Below are 14,721 nucleotides of genomic sequence, written 5' to 3'. Positions count from 1 at the left end.
ATTAGGAAATAATGCTAAGAGAGGCAGAAAGAGAGTAAAAGCCTAAAAGTGACAGATCTAAACTCCTTCCCCAAGATAAGCAAAATCGCAGACATGAAGAATAATACATCCCATTCTACTGGGTGTATTTCACAAGGCAGTCTTCTAAGCTAGCCGAATAGAAAGGGTGCACGTTTGTCTCTGGTCTCAGCTATTCCACACAAACACAGCAACCGGAGAAGCTTGCCAAGATGCTACCTTCAAATTGATACATGGCCACACAGATTCCGATGGGTGATGCCAATTCCTCTTCAAAGTCCTCATCAAACTCTGTGTAAATGGGTTGGTTGAGCGTTTCTTGGCTCTCGTTAGAATGAGTAGTGTCAGGGCTAGAAGGGGAAAAGCGAGTATTAGGTATTTTTGTTGCATCACAAGTCAGGGCAGGGGATGTAAGCAAAAGTTAATCTGATGCCATCATAATGAAGATAAAATATTACTTCTTGTAAGAAAGCTTCAACTGGCCTTCCTGACGGGACTATCAATCTCTCATTTTTTTTTCTTGATATCACTAGTGAATAGATGCATTCTCGGAAATATTAAAAAGACAAGCCAACTTCGGTTCAGAACAGGAGGCAATATCTTATGCTGTCTCCTGATAATGGATATGCTAGGGGTTGTTTTATGTGCAGGCTCATCAGAGACATTTTACGCAACAGGTAGTTCTTGTTTAGCAACTGTCTTGTGTTTGCTCTTGCAATGTTCAACCCCACATTTACAGTATCTGCAGTGTCTCTCTCCCAGTCAGGTGTCTGCCATTCCACTGTTAACACTGGTCCTGTACCTGATCTTTTTTCTTCCCCATTGCAGAGTGGAAAGATTGTTTAAACAAGCAATCTTTTTCTGAGCTATCTTTCTTTCCAACACAGTGCATCCCTAAAAGTTAACAAGATGAGCTCCCTGATTTAATTATTGGGGGTGGGTGGGTGGGTGAGTGGTTTAGAACCCAAAATAGTTGGTAATTGCTGCCTGAAACTGACAGGATCCTAAACAGTTTCAAAGTAAAGGCTTTTATTTGCCTCCTATATAGTGTGTGTGCTAGGCAAATAGCCACAAAACACACTCCTTTGCATGTGTATTGCCCACTTTGTGCCTGCTTAGTTTCTTGTAATCCCCTCCTCTCCAATGAATGTAAATGCAAATATCAATTCTCCTCTTCCTAATTTTTTGAGGGTGTATCTTTCTGGTTGTGTAAAGCATAGGAAACATAAAGTAAAAATGTACAGTTATGGTCATAAGATTCTCACTTCGTTGACCACTTTGCATAACAGCCATGTTGCTATTCCCAATTGTGGTTGCTAAACGAGGACTATCTGTTTTCATAGATAAGTTTTGTCAGGGGAAAGAAATCTGTCTCCAGCTTCTTATGGAAAGAAAAAAAAAAGTGACCTCAAACCTGGACAGGATGTGGCTTTTCCCTTCAATTCCAGTTTAACTTCATTGAAAACAAAGGATTGCTTGAGAGGAGGAGAAACCCGCCGGATCCTTAGGAAAGATCCAGGAATCCTGCAGATCAGGACCACACTCTCCAGGATTACTCCTGAGGAACCATGGCAGCTGGAACTGCAGTGCAAGTGCGAGTGTCTCGGCCTCATCTTAGGAACCTCAAAGAGGTTGTCTGGTTGCTCTTCTTTGACTGCTTGCTCTCACCTGTCTTTTTCATGGGAGCAGTTGTTGTTGTTCAGGGCACTGGCAGGATCCACGTGGCGGTTATAGCGGGTAACCGTGTCCGGGCGGTTGCTCAGCATCCTGCTCTCGGCATCTGCCAGCCAAGCCTGTAGAGAGGCCAAAAAGTGGGCATGGATTATGGCTTCCCTGCAGAGGATTTGTCTCCTGGGCTCTCTGCCGGCAATGGGGCCTCAACCATGTGAATGTGGCTCTGCTAATGCAACCCCAAAAGGCAGAACATTGGCTAATGGATTGCCAATCCGTGATGGTCTAAAGAAAGCATATAGACTCTTCCCAGGTTTACACCATCCTTGTTCTGAGCAGGCTTTGCCAAGCACCATCCAGGGCAACATGGATTTATGAGGAGCACTTGGGAGAGAAAATTGAAAAGAGTACCAAGCTCCTTGTGGTCATTGCCAAACACAACCCACTGGAAAGTTCCCTTGTGCAAATCTCCTTAGCACATGAGAAGCTTTATTTACTGCTCTGAGCAGTTACACAAAGCCACTGTGAGCTAGGAAGTCTAGAGCTAAAATCCAGCAATAACTGGCAAACCCCAAGCAAGCAGAGAAATCATTGTGCCTGACTTAACTGAGAGGTCCCTCTGACCTGTGCAGAATGACAAAAGTCACCATAGAAGCTCCTTAATAAGGGCTTGATCCCACTCTCCTCTGGAACCAGCCCAATTCAAAATCTATTAACTATGATTCAGCAGGCCAAACTTCTGCTTCTGCCACCCTTTGCTCAATCCATGATTCAGTGTTAATCCTATTCAACAAAGTTACTTGTAATGCAGCAGCAATTTCAGGAACACATGCCACTTTCCAAAATCTTGGGAATGCTCTCAGAAGCCCTCTAAAGGTTGCCCTTGGATGGTATTTTCAAAAGTTAGTGATATGAAAAATCATTCTGAATGCAGTCAGATGCATGGCCTCCCCCTTTTAAGTCCTTACTTCACATTTCTGAATCTCTAGACGCAACCTTTCAATATTGCCCAGTGTCTCTGAGATCTTTGGTTCCAAGCTATTGGGGTCTCCCATCTGTGGTGTCTTTTGGTAAACATCCTTCATCTTATTTAAGGCATCCCTGAAACAAGGAAGAGAGCAAAAATGGTTATTGAGAGAAGTTACTGCAATGTAGATGACAAAAGGAAGGGCAATCAAAACTCAAAATATTTGAAACAAAACAAGCCTTCGTTAATACAATTAGTATTAATAAAACAGTTAATGAAATATTGCTGATTACTTTGTTAGCTTGATTTGCCCAACCTCCCCTCACCAACAGGCCAAAATATATTTTTTGGCTATAAAGGTAGATGTTTCTACCATTCAAGAATCTTTCTATACTTTAAACATATTGATTGAGGTTTTGTAAACTTGAGCACTTTTCTTCAGTTTCATTATGAGTTATCTTAAATGTTAAAAGCTGTACCAATTAAAAGCTGTGGAAAAATTAAATGTGGAAAATTACAAAGGACCATTACAGTAAATGCTGCATGTGTATACATTGATAATCAGCAGTGATAATCAGCAGTTAATTCTGTTTATGAATTAACAGATAATTAGTAAACTAATTATCAACAACTATAGTGGGACAGAAAAGTGTCCTTTAAACTCAGAAGCTACAGCTGGAATAGTGGCTTGCTGATCCAAGTTAAATGGCTTAGCATAACAGTATCTGTTCTCTGAGATTTGCACAGGTTGCCAGGAGGTGTTCAGTCCCAATTCAAGGTGCTGGTGAAGTAACCTTGCTGGGTTACTATCTGAGGTATCTAAATGGTTTAATTAGGGAGAGGATATTCTGGATGCCCACCCTGAAAAAAATGTGAGGAGCTGGGACTTGGGAGCTTCTCAGAAACAGCTCTCTTTCTTTGGACAGCTTTCCCCTCCCCAAGGATGCTTTGGAAAATGGAATCCTCTAAGATAGAATTCAAACTTGCTCCATCACAACAATGGGTTGATTTATTATTTTAAGTAGTTATTAGTTATTAGGTTTATTAATGTTATGATTTTCAGCAGCTTATAAATTTTGTGAAATAAATTTCAGAAAAGCTCTGATGATGTTTGTAATAGGGCAATAACATGTTAAAACAGTGTATAAATGGTAAAAAATCCATGGCACAATTAAGCATGTATTTATAACACAGGGCAGAGGTCTTTTGCACTTCTGGAAGCTCTGGAACCATTGCACACAGTCCTAAATTAACAGTGCAGATGGATTTCTGAAAAATACATATTAAACTCCTACTCTGATACTTCTCTTTTTCCCTTGTAAAACGGGCAACCAATGGAATGTATGTGTGGTGTAAAGAGGGGAATGTCTGGCCTACTTTCTTAGTAATACCCTCTTCCCACTCCTAATGAGGGAAGAGGCGATTCGGTCTGGCCAGTTGGGCCATCATGGCCTAGCTGGATATTGACTCTATATCACCCAAATGGGTGACAGACACAGGATCAGGACATCCATTAAAACCTGCAAGAAAGTAAGCTTAAGAAAGGGGAACATCACCAAAATGAAAATGATGAATTTTTTTTTTTTACTTAGCTCAAAGTACACTGAATTTTAAGGGTGAAACTGGTCATACACTGCCTCCTGGTGGTCACATCATGTAAGGAATAATGTATGATAAGGATTTAACCTGACCCAACCTACACCATAACGCTTAACATACTAATTAGAATACTTGTATTTTTTCTTGGCAATGACTAGCTGTCCTTTCTGTTGTGCTGCAAAATTTTGAAGTGTACCTTTTCCTTTGTGGCTAAAGTCTACATCACAGCGATCCAGAGTGCAAAACGTAATGAAGGTCATCCTTTCTAGCCTTGGTTTTTTTGCCCAATGAAATCTATTGTTGGAGAAGTTGACTGAGTGCCATTTGCAGCAAGTATTACCTGTGGGGTTCTGGGCCAATTGCTGTACTGCACCTCTCCCTTGACATTTACTTTTAAAGAAGTAGCATACTTTTCTCTGACATGCACAACTTTATTTCTTGGTTCTGCTCCTACCCCAGACTCTCATACTTTTCACTTAAACACGCACATCTAACCTTATTGCCCTAGTTCCTACCCAACTCCATCAAATAGCCCAAAATGGGCTATTTTGGTTTTTACTAGGGCTTTGTAGCAAAAACTCAGACAAGCTAGAGATATCTTCGTTAGATTGGACCACAGATCTTGGCCTAGTCTCGAAATTTCCTACAAAGGTAAGTCCAACTTAACCTACAGTCACTGGGAAACGAGATGTTCCCAGTCCTGGGTTGCAGAGAGCATGACCAATGAGGCATGTACATCCCACAGTGAGGATCAGCTCTCAGAGCTGACTGATTTTTTTTCTCTTTCAGATACTGCAGCAGCCATTGTCCTTGTCACTCAGCTGTCCTCATCTCCTCTTCCACTGCCTGCTTAATCTTTTGGAACATTTGCTGTTGCCAGCTCAGCCACAAATGGAGCAGAGGCAGTCCAGGAGGCTGACAAGAATTCTAGCAGGCAGGAGACCTTTGGATGGTGGGCAGGAGGCAGGACCAGGAAGGGAGGCTTTGCTGGGGCTCAAAACAGCTTCAGAAAGCAAAATAATAACACAAATCTGTGCATATCACTGATTCTTGCTTTATGTTAGGTGAGACTAATAGCTAAAAAGATCTTTGTTGTTAAGATCTTTGCTGCAAAATCTTCAAATAGGAAAGGACCAAAGAGATATTTTTCTCCTTCAATGAAGGCATGATTGTCAGGGAATTCAAATCAATATTAATTATGGAGCTTGAAAGAGCCAATTTTCTGAAATCTCAGAACTTTTTTACTTGGAAAAGGTTTCTTCTCTTTCTGGACTGCCTAGATCACAGGAAAGACAATTAATAGAATGCTCTGACTCTGACCTTTGATCCAGCTCTTTCTGCAACTCCCGGCTTCTTTCTTCAATCTTCTGTTGTAATTTTTTTCTCCTCTGCTCTGGAGGCAGATGGCTAAAATCTTCTGTGATCACAGTCTGGCAGTAGGAAAAGACACATATCATTTCCCCCCCAGATGCTTCTCCTCTGTCCACAAAACCAACTTTTCTCCCACAGGCTGTATCTAAGTGTGCCACTTGAGAAACATCATCTTTCACTGCGCAGAGTCAAGATAGGCAACTAACAGGCTGTAGGCAACGATTCCCTATAGCCCCAGAATCCTGTTGCACCATAGGGTGGATGTTGTACCTACTTAGCTCTGATTATACAGCTGGGAACAATCTTCAAATAAATAATGCTTTTAAACATTGAACCACCCCCTTTCCTTCAATGTTTTGGGGTTTCAGTAGCCAGATTTTCAAAGGCTAGGGATTCTGGGAGTTGAAATGCTGATACAACAGTTGCAGAAGGTTAATACAAGTTATTTGTGGCTTTATTTCAGTGATATATATAACAAACCTGTTGATTATTGTATTTATTTCTCCAGTGAAATGCAAAATAGCTGGGAGATCTATGTTGAGGACAGGTGATCGATCCATTGGCAAAACAATAAGACCCCAGTGAGTGAGCTCACACATCACAGTACATCAAAACTAAACAAGCTACATTGTGGCTTAGTACAATGAAGGAATCCAGCCTCATGTGGTACGTGAACCAACAATGATGTCAGAACGTTGTGACTTATTCCTTACATTCTCACTTACTGACATTTATTTAATTATTTATACCATTGACTATCACGGATTTTTTACAGTAACAAGTTAAGCCCCAAAGCATTGGAAGTGAATTAAACAATTAAAAACCTGCTGAAAATCTGCAATTTTAAGGTATTTTCAAAAGTCATCAAACATTTAGGGTCTTCAGTTCAGGAGGACACATTTTCAAGAGACCTGGAGCACCTAGCTTGGGGCAAGGAGAAGACCCACAGAGAAAATGTTATTTCAAGTAACCCTGAACAATGCTGTACAGGACTCTGAATTGAAAATCAGTGTGTAGTCTTAGCCAGTAATTGCTTATGAGTAGACAATGATTCTTAGTTGGATGTGCTGCAACCATTCAACATTGGAAATGTAGCCACCTCCTCTGAGCCATATTTGCCATGAAAATGTGAACGGTGGGATTTTGCTGTGTACTGAGGCTGACTAGATTCAAGTCTTTTGATATTTTTCAATAATATGTTCCTTATGACTTCCTTAAGGAATTACTATATTGATAATTTGATTGATCATAGTGGTTGCTGTTAAATCTACTTCAAGTTAATTTGACAATATTAGGGCAGAGGATTTTTATCTTCCTCATGTGGAGTCTATGACCTTGCCCAGTTGCATAAATATTCCCAAATTCCTCACTCCAAATCTTCTGCCTTTATGACATGCATGTCTCTCTTGGGACAGAGGCTCAGACAGGTTGTATTCCCATTCTTCCCAGGACAAAATGTGTGAATCAGATGCCAAATAAAACTGAAAATGAGCCCACAGTTCCCTGAGAATTAGAGCAACTAAGCATTATCTTCCTGTAGTTACACACTGAACTGGTTTGGACGTGGACTGTGAGAAGGGTAGTATTAAAATATTAACCATGAATATCTCTAAGCATGTGCATGTGTGCAAAATTACAGGAATGCAGTCAATTAATACCCCATCTCTGCCTAAATCTGCTAAAATACTTCTTTTACAATTTTAAATTTTATGTTCTTGTACTTATATCTACACATAAAATTTTAATGATGCTTCTGAAACAAATAAATAAATTTGTCTACATGAGTACTCAAAGCAGGTTACAGAAATAAAACAAAGTATAAAACACAGCAGTAATATCAATATAATTAAAATCAAAATCAGTAGAAGTCTTGCTTACTGTGACGTAGGGAGTACCAATTTGTGTAAAGAAAAAAAAAAGGAAGGGAAGCAGAGCAGATAATCCAATTCTCAGGCAGGGACTTTCTTAAGGGGTCATTTGACCTTCCTTTTTTCTCAATGGACATTCCACATTCTCCCACCATAACTACTCTATGGCATTCATGGGCAGGTGAAGAGAAGGAGGAGCAGCACCTAAGGTAGGTTCTGGAAACGGGGTGCAAGAAGTGCAATTGAAGTGACAGCTACAGCATCTGGACTTTTTAGGACGGGGGTGGGGAAGTGGTAATGTCATAGATATATAAAAACATGCATGGTGTGGAAAAAGGGGATAGTCATTTTCCACTTTGATTCTTATAAAGTTGAATCGGGAGATCATCTGCTAAAGCAAACTTTTGGGAGACTCATAAGTAATCAAAGGCAGGCTTTTTTTTTTTTTTTTACATAACAAAATTAAAATGAGGAATTTGCTGCCATCAAACATAGCTACGGCCACCAACATATCATTTTAAAAAATGGGACTAGAGAAATTCATATGTGATCAGACTATCAGTGACCTTGGGGCTGCTTACTCCCTCCAGAATCTCATGCGTGGAATATTAGCTGTTGGGGAACGATGGCAGGGAAGAGCTTTCCTTTCCATAGCTGTTAATTTCCTCATATGCTATGGAGCAAGAATGTTGGATGCGAACCCTTGTCCTGATCCAGCAGAGCTCTTAGGGACTCTGTCTCTTGCTTTCTCTTTTGCTTTGTCATCCTTTTAACATTTCTAAAGACAATTGGTTGAAGTCTTGGTTTAGTTCTGCCTCACCAATGTAAAACAAGGAAATGGAATGGATTTTCCCGCTAGAAATGTATTTTTCCCATATTCACTGAACTGAGTAATTACTGCTTCAAAGGAAACAGCAGAGGGTTAGGATCTAGAGTGCGTATGAATTTTCACCTTAGCAGCACATAAACCACAACTGATTTTCTACCTGGCAGTAGCCCTTGGTGGTGATGGTGGTGGTGGCGGCAGCAGCAGCAGCAGCAGACATATGACAGTGATTTAAGCAAACAAAGTTATCCACTTACCCCCCGTTTGAGGCTGCGGAAGGACGTGATGCGGGGTTTGACTGTCTTATTGATCTCGTTCAAACAGTAAGACAGAGGGTCACGGGTGAATTTGGGGGATGGAGGTCCATTGATGACAGAGGAGGAAGGGGAAGATGAAGAGGAAGGGGAATTTATAGGGGAGAGGGGAGGGGTTGGGAGCTAGCGACAGATAAGGGCCATGAACAAGAAATAAAGAAAAAAAAAACACACAAAAGGATGGGAAAAATATGTTGTAAGAAAATAAAAAGACACACATACAAAAAAATCCCGCCACCAGAAAAACTACAGTACATTCCATCTATATTGCATATATACTCCTAATAGAAAGGACTACATTGGCCAATAGTTGAGAGGGGTTGCTAGCCATTTGCTTTCAGTAGAAACAGTGGGTTACATCGGCTACCACATTCGCCAGACAAGGCAATAACTATAAATCCACGAGGTTCAATATAACAGGAATGTACTGTAACAAAACCCAAGAATACATGGGGAAAAGAGACAACAGCACACAAGGCACAGAAACACCTGGCCATCGGGGAGCAAATGAAAAAAGATGAGGAGTGTGGCAAGATGCAGAGCTAACTTGGCATTGGCATATCTCAGGGCAACATGGCATAGTTCCTTCCCCGCCTCCCCCTCCCCGCCCCCGCTTCTCCCCCCTCATCCCCAGTCTGGTAATCTGGCTCTCAAAATCTGTGGGAGGGCTAAATTGGCCTTAAACTTCAAAGTTATTGTCTGAAGAGAAGAGATCTAATGTTAGTAGCCAAAGATGGAAAGCATTTGAGGAGAGCCAGAGGCTACTGCTGTGCAGCACTTCAGAGGATGCATTTAACCCATCTCACTCCTTCAAGGTCTTGGGTCTTTTCCTGGGATTGTGCTGCTGTTGCCCAATGCCATTAAAAGTGCAGTGTGTTAAGGAATTGCAGAGCGGTGCTGGACAAGCACCTTCAGGCTCTCAGAAGTGCCCTGTTGCCTTTTCATGGAATGATTCACAGGGAGGTACAACTGAATCACCAATATGAGGAATTCTGAGAGTTGAAATCCACATATCTGGTAGGTGCTTAGGCTAGAAGAAGCTGGTTATCTTCCCAACCATCTATCTTCTCTCCAAGGTCAATGCAGATCCATCTTTGCTGCAGCCAATTTAAGATGGCTATAGATATGGAAATGCCTGTTCAGCTCAGAAGAACTTGTCCATTTTGCTCTAAATTCTCTTGAAGCACTGCTGACAAGATATAATGCTCTAAGTAGGAGATAATAATCCAAACAGTATTGAGTTATATTAGCAGGATGAGACTGATCAAATCTCACCTCACTTCTGAACTGGTCATATTTGCCTTAGGCAAGGCTGCTTCCTCTCCACCCTCTTCTCTAGTACAATAAAGACAATATGTACTAAGTTAAGGTAGTTTAGGCAACCAAAAAGGACTTCTGTTTAATAATATAAAGCTTTATCAATTATAATGTTTGCCAAGCTTTGGTATACACACACACTAAACAGGCAAACTTTCACTTAATGTTGACTTGCAAGTTAAGGAATGCAACTGTTCTCTCATATAGTTTATTAGGGCAAGAGAAAGTAATTTGAGACAGTTTATAAACAGGTTGCTCTGAAACACAGTAATTAGTCTAGAAAGTGAAAGGGATCACTACTGAACCACCCTCCAGGTATCTCTGGTAGGCTCAAAAGGAGCTTAGCAAGCTCCTTAGGGGAGAATTCAGGAATGTAATTTTGTCTTTCCTGCCCTGAAGTCATTCATGAATAGTCAAGGATAAGAGGCAGTGAAGTTCACATATGCACAGAGGCAAGGAGGCAATACGGAAGACATGGAAGAAATTATGTAGGAAAACAGATGTAGGCAAAGTAGAGGCCAATTATAGATGTGAGCAAAGGCCGTGGAGCTTGGCTTTTGTGCAGCATCTGCATTGCAAGATGAATAGGTCAGATGTGGCTAAAAAACATTTGCACTCAGAACTAAAATGACAGGAGTGGAGAACATGCTCAGTTCAGATATAAGGCAAAAGAGTTCAGGACTATCAAGAGGGCCATGGCAAGTGGGGAAAAAGGAGGCCTTTGGTAAAGCACAGGCCGGCTGAAATAGTGTCCTCGCAAAGGCTATGAAAGAACCTCTGGAGAAAATTAGTAGGAAACAAAATGAGAGCTCCCTGAAGCAGCCCTTTGCCTCTGACATCATCATCTCCAGCTCACAAGCCCACGGGGTCATCTAGGGACTACAGGAAAATGACAGGGGCAGCTGGGAATGGCTTCTTGGAATATGCCGTTCTAGGGCAGACGTCCAAGGCCTCCACAGTGGGAGGGCTTTGAGCAACAGGAGGCTGATGAGATCCAGTGGCGGAGAGGGAAGGGATGTTCTAGCTAAGGCCCTCCAGCAGCAGATATAATAGCCAAACTCTATCTTGGCCCAGATTTTCCTGAGCAGCGTTGATTTGACTTAGAAAGTCAGAAAACGAAGCTCTTTCATGAGGACTGGTGCAAACAGCTGGAAAGAAGAAAGAAGTCAGCTAAAGAATGAATGGAGGTAGCAATGAGTGCTAGTATGGTAACTTGCAGAGTTCCATAGGATATTTCAGCTGAGAGATCTGCTGTGGTAGGCCAGCTGACTGAAAGGCAGGGGCAATTAAATGCAATAGGGCTGCTGTGGAAATCCAGGATTTCAGAGTAATATTCAAACACGCCAACAACACTGTGATTATCCTCTTCCTTCCCTCTATTCCTGCCCCCAGATACTGCTGGTCTGTGAATCCAGGAGATATTAAGGGAGAAGTGACAGAAGACCAATCATTCTCAATTACCTTCAGGATGCTGCCAGCCCTCTATATCGATTCTCACCTTATTCTTCCTGCTGAAGAGCCAGCGTTTTCCCTTGTTCTTGCCTAGCAGTCGGGGGTCCAGACGGCCGTCCAGTGTGCCCCGGGGAGTGCCCAGGCTGCTATCAGAAGAGGTGCGATTCATGGGTTGGCTGAAGTCTTCAAAATCCATGTCTCCTGGCCTTTCAAAACCTGATTTGTGCAGTTCAATTAACATTTGCGAGTCCTAACAGAAGAAAAGCATCCTTTTGAAATAAAACAGGAAAAAGCTCACACAAAAACTGTCAACCCAACTCCAACTGAGCCTGCAATAGAGATTAGTAGCAAAGCTCCATATTGATCAAGAATAGGATCTAAGAGCATCATTTCAGTCATGCAGTCGTAAGAGTAGCTTAAATGTAACTTCTCAAGTAAAGGTCAAAGAACGAATGTCATGTTGAAGAAATCGAATACCTTTTAATTAAACAAAATAAGTTATCCTTTCCTGGTGCCCGTCCACAGTATCAGGAACAGGACTGTTTCTGAGCACAACCAGCAAATTCAAAGGCAGAAAACATATTTGTCAGGAAAAAAAAACACCCAACTTCCCCAGGCAAAGGATATTAGGTGCCACTGTTGGAAAGATTTAGGGTTAACAGAAAATCCACATTCTTTTCAGCCTCTACTATACATGGAGGAATAAGATATTTTCAGACACCTACATTTTTTTCATCAACCACCTCTGCAGCTGCCTTCATGCCTTCCAGGCATTTGCCAATGATTGGCATGACCTGCTGTTCTATCTCTGAAAAGATGCTATAGCCTCCCTTGAGACGCCGTGTCCGCCTTTCATCCATCTCTTGCATCTTCTAGAAAACAAGCAAGAAAAAAGGACTAAACAATAACTGAGATATGAGGATTATTCACAATACCCAATTGCTGTTGCTTTAGATAACACTACAGGAGACTTTCTTATTCACAAAATAGTAGCCACAATGGGCATGGTCAGTCACTAACAAGTTGACAAGAAAGCTAAACTGGACCCCAGAATAGTCTCAAACACACCACTGTAATGTTTCTGGGCCCCTTAGGTATTTCTGCAAAGAATTACGACATTACTACAAGGGGATGATGCTTTGCTTTGCAGCATAACAGTTTCCAAAATCACTTTTTAATTAAAAGACTATGTAGTATGTATGAGCCTATGTGTGAGTTGCCTCAGTACCTGGGCCTCTCCCCCATCCTACTTAACATCTATGCAAAACCATTGGGAGAGGTCATCTGTCAGTTCTGGATGAAGTATCATCAGTGAGGAGATGATACTCAGGATTGGGCAGGAGATACCATGGATGCTTCAATTCAGTGTCTTTAGGCTATGGGAAGCTGGACTGGACAAAAGTTCCTTACATTTAATCTTAGCAAGATAGAGTGGCGAGAACACCTGGATCCATGGGTAACATCATGTTTTGTTCCTGATGGGTTTGCACTTCCCCAGAAACTAGATCTAGAGGATCCCAGAGCTAACCACTCCTGCAACAAGTGAAAGTCATGGCTAGAAGCTTTGCCCAGCTTCATAGCTGGCAATCAGATAGGCTGTTCCTGGACTAAGGTGCTCTGCCCTCATGATCTTGTGGATGATGCTTGAAGCTGTTCTTGAAGACTACTCAGGTACTATAGTTGGCATAAAATGGCCAAACCTGGTTTAACTGACCAATACGTAGTTTTCAAGAGCAGCATCAGTTTCTAAAGGGATTTTGGGCACATTTGCATTACTGATCACCCCTTATAAAGCTGTTTATAGCTTAGGTCCTCAGTTTCTGCAGGATTGGTTGCTCTGAGTAGAATCTATCCTATCTGTTAAATTCTAACTGGGAATGCCATGCTTTTGCTTTCACTCCCTCACATGGTTCAAGAGTCAGGAATGCTGAGAGAAGACTTTTCCAAGTCCATCCTGACTCTGTGGAATGTACCCCTCTCCCCCCCCCCCCCCGATTAGCATGACCTTGCTGCCATTTAGGACACTAGTAAAAACAATGCTTTTTGTTGATACTTTGGACAATAGAGTAGCAAAGATCTTGGTCGCTATATATGGTCTCTGATGATTATGTTTGATATTGATTATGGCTTTATGGTTTTATTATGGATTTTGTGTTGGTGAGCCACCAGAGTCTGAGGGGGATAGTATACAAAGAATATTAAAATTAGAAAATAATGTTGTTAATCTTAAGCAAGCAATTAAACATGAAATGTCCTCCAATATTCTTAGTTCAGTTTTCCCAAATTTCTCTCTGGACTGGGAGACTCTAGTTTTAATACTGCATCCTGTAATGGGCTCAGCATTGGGATTATCCTCACAGTCTGGAAGCTGCCACTGAGCAGAAGGTAGATCTTCTACCTTCATAACTAACTACAAGTAGTTATTCTGGGAGGCTGACTGCCCCTCGGGGTCAGTTTAAAATGTGGCATCAATCTACAGTCTACGAATAGTCCTTGACTTATGACCAGTTGCTTAGTGACTGTTATGATGGCTACTTAAGGGCTACTTATGACCTAGATTCAAAGTTCCAAAGGTTGGGTAGCCCCTCTGGAGTCACATGACCAAATTTTGGTTGCCCAGCAACACAACTGTATTTATGGTAGTTTTCAGTGTTCCATGGTCTGTGTTTTGTGATGGGTTTTGCCGAAAACTTGGATTTTCAGTTTTTGGCAAAATTATACCACAATGAACAATGGATTTGCTTAATGATAACCGCAAAAAAGTTTTTAAACTGTGTTGGTCATGTGAATGACCTGTTTTACAACCATCACGACTGTCAACCATAATGGGCAGGTTTCACTTCAGTTGCCTCTGGAGGAGTATTAGCTCTACAGTCAGTTAGATTCTCTGCTTTGGTCCAGAGAGACCATCTGACTTGCCGGTCAGTAACAAGGGCAAGGACCTTCTTAGGAGAATAACCTCCATGAGGAAACATTTTCTGGTAGGAAGTATGGCTGTTTCCCCTCTTTTAAGTGATATTCAAAGACCCATTTATTCACGTGACCATCTGCAAGTAAGGACTCTTTACAGATTTTATTAGCCCAAGAGGAATTTAGTGATCAAGATCACAGTTACAATTACGGATCATCACAGCACCTTTCTCGCAGCAGACTGAGATACTGCTGGAAAAAAAGCCTCTAGTTTTGAGTCAGGATGAGGGAGCCATTCTAGGACCTGATTCTAGGAACTGCCTCCAGGGTGGGAGCTATGAAGTATAATCCCCTGGACTTCTCTGATGACCTACTGCAGATCTTTGTTTTCCTTTTCCAGTTTTTTTG

At 41.6% G+C, this 14,721-nt stretch overlaps 1 protein-coding gene across 2 annotated transcripts in view; it reads right to left on the bottom strand.

Annotated features, from left to right (window-relative positions):
- Nucleotides 1-14,721, bottom strand: part of TRIP10 (thyroid hormone receptor interactor 10) — a 72,379-nt gene that overhangs the window by 3,515 nt on the left and 54,143 nt on the right. The window contains exons 8-14 of one of the 2 annotated variants that reach the window (XM_070938228.1): nucleotides 12,129-12,275; nucleotides 11,450-11,653; nucleotides 8,578-8,757; nucleotides 5,576-5,685; nucleotides 2,658-2,790; nucleotides 1,687-1,811; nucleotides 238-368 (exon numbers count right to left, since the gene is read on the bottom strand). In XM_070938228.1, coding sequence (XP_070794329.1) covers nucleotides 238-368; nucleotides 1,687-1,811; nucleotides 2,658-2,790; nucleotides 5,576-5,685; nucleotides 8,578-8,757; nucleotides 11,450-11,653; nucleotides 12,129-12,275 — 1,030 coding nt within the window. The remainder of the gene's footprint in view (nucleotides 1-237; nucleotides 369-1,686; nucleotides 1,812-2,657; nucleotides 2,791-5,575; nucleotides 5,686-8,577; nucleotides 8,758-11,449; nucleotides 11,654-12,128; nucleotides 12,276-14,721) is intronic. The other variant, XM_070938229.1, reaches the window with a different exon arrangement.

Source organism: Pituophis catenifer, unplaced genomic scaffold, assembly GCF_029215685.1.
Source record: "Pituophis catenifer annectens isolate HBS135680 unplaced genomic scaffold, rPitCat1.0.hap2 SCAF_2, whole genome shotgun sequence".
Classification (NCBI taxonomy): domain Eukaryota; kingdom Metazoa; phylum Chordata; class Lepidosauria; order Squamata; family Colubridae; genus Pituophis; species Pituophis catenifer.
This window is presented reverse-complemented; position numbering and strand designations above follow the sequence as displayed.